Source organism: Rutidosis leptorrhynchoides, chromosome 1, assembly GCF_046630445.1.
Source record: "Rutidosis leptorrhynchoides isolate AG116_Rl617_1_P2 chromosome 1, CSIRO_AGI_Rlap_v1, whole genome shotgun sequence".
Lineage (NCBI taxonomy): Eukaryota > Viridiplantae > Streptophyta > Magnoliopsida > Asterales > Asteraceae > Rutidosis > Rutidosis leptorrhynchoides.
Genome location: NC_092333.1, coordinates 725,626,346 through 725,630,753, shown reverse-complemented (window position 1 = coordinate 725,630,753; position 4,408 = coordinate 725,626,346). Strand labels below are relative to the sequence as shown.

At 40.2% G+C, this 4,408-nt stretch overlaps 1 protein-coding gene across 1 annotated transcript; it reads left to right on the top strand.

Annotated features, from left to right (window-relative positions):
* Positions 1-572: 572 nt before the first annotated feature.
* Positions 573-3,111, top strand: LOC139855017 (uncharacterized). The gene is made up of 3 exons (XM_071844282.1): positions 573-1,375; positions 1,934-2,142; positions 2,348-3,111. Exons 1-3 carry the CDS (start codon positions 573-575, stop codon positions 3,109-3,111), a joined length of 1,776 nt encoding a protein of 591 aa, XP_071700383.1.
* Positions 3,112-4,408: the final 1,297 nt, after the last annotated feature.

The window sequence follows — 4,408 nt, the reverse complement described above, 5'->3', positions numbered from 1 at the left end:
GTGCTTCAACAAAATTGAAGACTCACAAGAAACTTACAACCAAAAAAAAAACGAGCCCAAACAAAACCTAAACTAACTAAGCTCGCAACAACCTAAAATAAACAAGGGATACATCAACAAAAGGCCAAAATAAAAATGGAAGGCAATCGAACGTAGACCAAACGAAAAAAACCATCTTCACCACAACCCATCTACCTTACAAAGGAAAGAAATAGATCAAGCGTCCTTAATTGGTGGTGTTTTTTTGAGTACTCACCCCAGACAGACAGAAAGGTGGTGGATTCCATATGTAGAAAGTGTTTGCATATACCTTTATATTCAAGAGATGCCAAACCCACAATTAAAGCAATATAAAGGGCACTCACAGATACCTTAAACTGAAGCTACTTCATTCACATGCACATGATTGATTCATTCTGCATGTTTTTCTACTCTTTTCATCTGTCTATAAGTAGGACAGTTGCCAGTGTCAATAAACATCAAATTCAATACATAGAAAACAACTAACTATATATTTTCATTACGAACAATTAATTTCAAATTATTATCATTTTATTCAAGTCTGAGCTACAATGGCTCGGGCAATGGTTGGTTATGTCATGATTCTTGTACTGTCCATGATGGTGACATTTACTTCATCAGCAAGTACTCCACCTGGAATTGCTAACAACCCGGTCCAGGGAAGTTGCAGCAACGAAGAGTTCAAAATATGTAAAAACTTGGTGCACGTTTGTCCCAAGTTTTGTCCCGATGGTTGTACCCATAATTGTCGATCGTGTAAACCTGTTTGTCTCGGCTCCACTACACCACCACCACCACCACCACCAGAGATAGAACCTCCACCACAACCCTCACCACCTCCTCCAACACACTCCCCACCTCCACCACCAACCCCTACACCACCTCCGCCATCACCACCAACCCCTCCACCACCAACACACACACCACCTCCACCACCTCCACCACCTCCAACAACACCAACCCCACCTTCTCCCACCCCTTCACCACCAACTGAGTCCCCGCCTTCTCCTCCAACACCATCCCCACCTTCTCCCACCCCTTCACCGCCAACAGAGTCCCCACCTACTCCACCAATACCATCCCCACCTTCTCCCACCCCATCACCGCCAACAGAGTCCCCACCTTCACCCACTCCATCACCGCCAACAGAGTCCCCACCTTCTCCTCCAACACCATCCCCACCTTCTCCCACCCCATCACCGCCAACAGAGTCCCCACCTTCTCCTCCAACACCATCCCCACCTTCTCCCACCCCTTCACCGCCCACAGAGTCCCCACCTTCTCCTCCAACACCATCCCCACCCTCTCCAACCCCTTCACCGCCAACAGAGTCCCCACCTTCTCCACCAACACCATCCTCACCATCTCCAACCCCATCACCACCAATAGAGTCCCCACCTTCTCCCACCCCATCACCGCCAACAGAGTCCACACCTCCAACGCCTTACTCACCACCAACACCGAATTCACCACCACCAACCACACCCTCACTACCAACAGAGTCCACACCACCAATACCGGACTCACCACCAACAGAGTCCACACCACCAACACCGGGCTCACCACCAAACACCACACCTTCACCGCCGTCGGAGTCTACACCACCGTCACCTCCGGCTGAGTCTACACCACCGAAACCTCCAACGACACCTTCAACAACAACACCAGACTCACCGCCTCCCACCACTCCCTCACCACCAAAAGAGTCTACACCGCCAACACCAGACTCACCACCACCCGCCATTCCTTCACCCCCAACCGAGTCCACACCGCCAACACCAGACTCACCACCACCCTCCACCCCTTCATCCCCAACCGAGTCCACACCGCCAACACCAGACTCACCCCCACCCACCACCCCATCACCCCCTACAGAGTCCACACCATCTACCCCAGGCACACCACCTCCCACCACCCCTTCACCACCAACACCATCTTCACCACCATCTGTAACCCCTTCGCCATCACCCCCTACATGGTACCCTACTCCACCTCCAAACCCTAAAAAAGTGAAGTGCAAAAGTAAAACTTACCCTCAATGTTACGCAACTGAGCATGTATGCCCCGCTTCTTGTCCAGGTCAATGCGAGGTTGATTGCATTTCATGCAAGCCGGTTTGCAGTAAGCTCCATAAAACCCTACTTTTTCCATTCTAATGTTATTAGGGTATAGATTTCTACACATACGAAACACCTGGATCATATGATTTGGAACTTCTATACGTGGTTCATGTACATATGTGTCTGTGTATTAGTAAGAGTTTTGAATCATCCATACATAATCATCTAAACACTTATATATATATGTATGTGATGCTGATATGCAGATTGTGATATGCCGGGAGCAGTGTGTCAAGATCCTCGTTTTATCGGTGCTGATGGCATTACTTTCTATTTCCACGGAAAGAAGGATAAAGATTTTTGCCTAGTTGCTGATAAAAATCTACATATCAATGGTCACTTCATTGGTAAAAGGAACAAAAACATGGGCAGGGACTTTACTTGGGTGCAATCCATTGGTGTTCTCTTCGATAATCATCAACTACAAATCAGTGCCCAAAAGACTTCTACTTGGGACGACACCGTCGACCACATCTCCATTACATTTGACGATGAAAACATCATTCTCCGGGAAACCGAAGGTGCCAAATGGCAATCTTCTGCAGCCTCGATCACTAGGATACGTGATACCAACGATATCGTTGTTGAAGTTGAAAATCTGTTCAAAATCACGGCCAAAGCGGTTCCGATAACAAAGGAAGAATCAAGAATCCATAACTATGGTATTACCGACGATGATTGCTTTGCTCATCTTGATCTTAAATTCAAGTTCTTGTCGTTAAGTAGCGAGGTTGATGGAGTTCTAGGACAAACTTATAGAAACGACTACGTGAGCAAAGTGAAAATGGGAGTATTAATGCCAGTGATGGGCGGAGATAAGAAATTTATGAGTACAAATTCGTTTGCAACCGATTGTTCAGTTGCTAAGTTTAAGGGCGGCCATGAAGAAGGTTCTTCATTGAACTTGGAACTGCCAAGCTTGAGGTGCCAGAGTGGTTTGAATGGGAGAGGTGTCGTATGCAAGAGATAGATTGATCAGTTGTTCATCTTCTGAATTGCTGCTCCATTAATTACTTTTCTTTTTACTATATATATTTGTTTACTTGTGTAATAAAGAACGAATTAAGTGTAGATCGAATAATGTAACCTTGATGATATTGGTGAATAAAATGTTTCGTTTCGCTTAGTTTTTATGTAGGAGTTCCTAGTATTTTACAATAACTTTTAAACACTAACTACTCATTATATTTTAGATGTACATTAGTCATTTCAAACAGTAAAAAAACATCTTAAATGGTTGATATAGTTTGACTAAGTTTCCGTTTTTAAATTTTAAAAAGAGAAAAAATGTGATATGTTTTTATAAGTATAGACAGAGATATGTTTTAACTACATAAATTTTATTAGTTTATGATGATAGTATCAACTAGTGAAGGGCAGCGCGCGTTGCAGCGACATTTTGCAAGAGATAGTCTTTATACAAATGTAAACTTTTCTTCACATTCACATTGTTACGAAAAGCAGTATCAACATGAACCGTATTCATCATCGACATTTCAAATTGACTACATTTTTTTTCTAGTAATATATACACTACAAAAAAGTTGGCAATTTCTAACGATTTTAAGATCATTTTTCCACGCTTAAAAGTGCACTAATTATAATTTTTAACACTTCACGTTGGTGTGTATAACAACCCTCATATTTCCATGCCTGAATTGACTAATTTGACTATAGGATTGTTATCCATACGTAATATATAATTAAATTCGACGTTGATCAAATATTTATTTTTAGTCGACACGTTCTGTTAACTAAAGTTTACACTAATTATATAAAATAACTTTAGTTAATATTAATGCGTATTATATTTAAAACTATATGTAACATAATTATTAATTAAATGATAAGTTATTTTAATCATTATATATATATTTTTAGCTTATAAAAAAAATAAAAATAAAAAGAAATAAGATTTATTTTATAAATTAAATAATGAGCCCATGAATTTTGACTAAATATTTTCAAAAATAAAAACTTATTAAAAACATTTTTAACATGTTTTTATTATTTTGTTAAAATTGGCACCTTTATTTTATTATTTTTTTTTCTTTTCACCAACCATTTTTTACCTATAAATACATGGCTCCTCATTCATTTTTTCTTGCCAAACACAAAAACTTAAGTTATTCTCTCAAAACCTTGAAGAAAATTTGAGGTACTTTCTATTTTTATTAATTTTTTTCAATATTGTCATTTATATTTATATTTATTGTATATTCTTTGTAAAATTTGAAATTAATTATGTTTATATGTTATAATTAGTA

Bases quoted from the DNA above. Each gene is read 5' to 3' on its own strand.
- LOC139855017 (XM_071844282.1), top strand. From the start codon at position 573: ATGGCTCGGGCAATGGTTGGTTATGTCATGATTCTTGTACTGTCCATG. The intron at 1,376-1,933 runs ATCCTCACCATC...ACCACCTCCCAC, and splicing joins CCACCTTCTCCACCAACACC to CACCCCTTCACCACCAACAC. The intron at 2,143-2,347 runs GTAAGCTCCATA...GCTGATATGCAG, and splicing joins TTCATGCAAGCCGGTTTGCA to ATTGTGATATGCCGGGAGCA.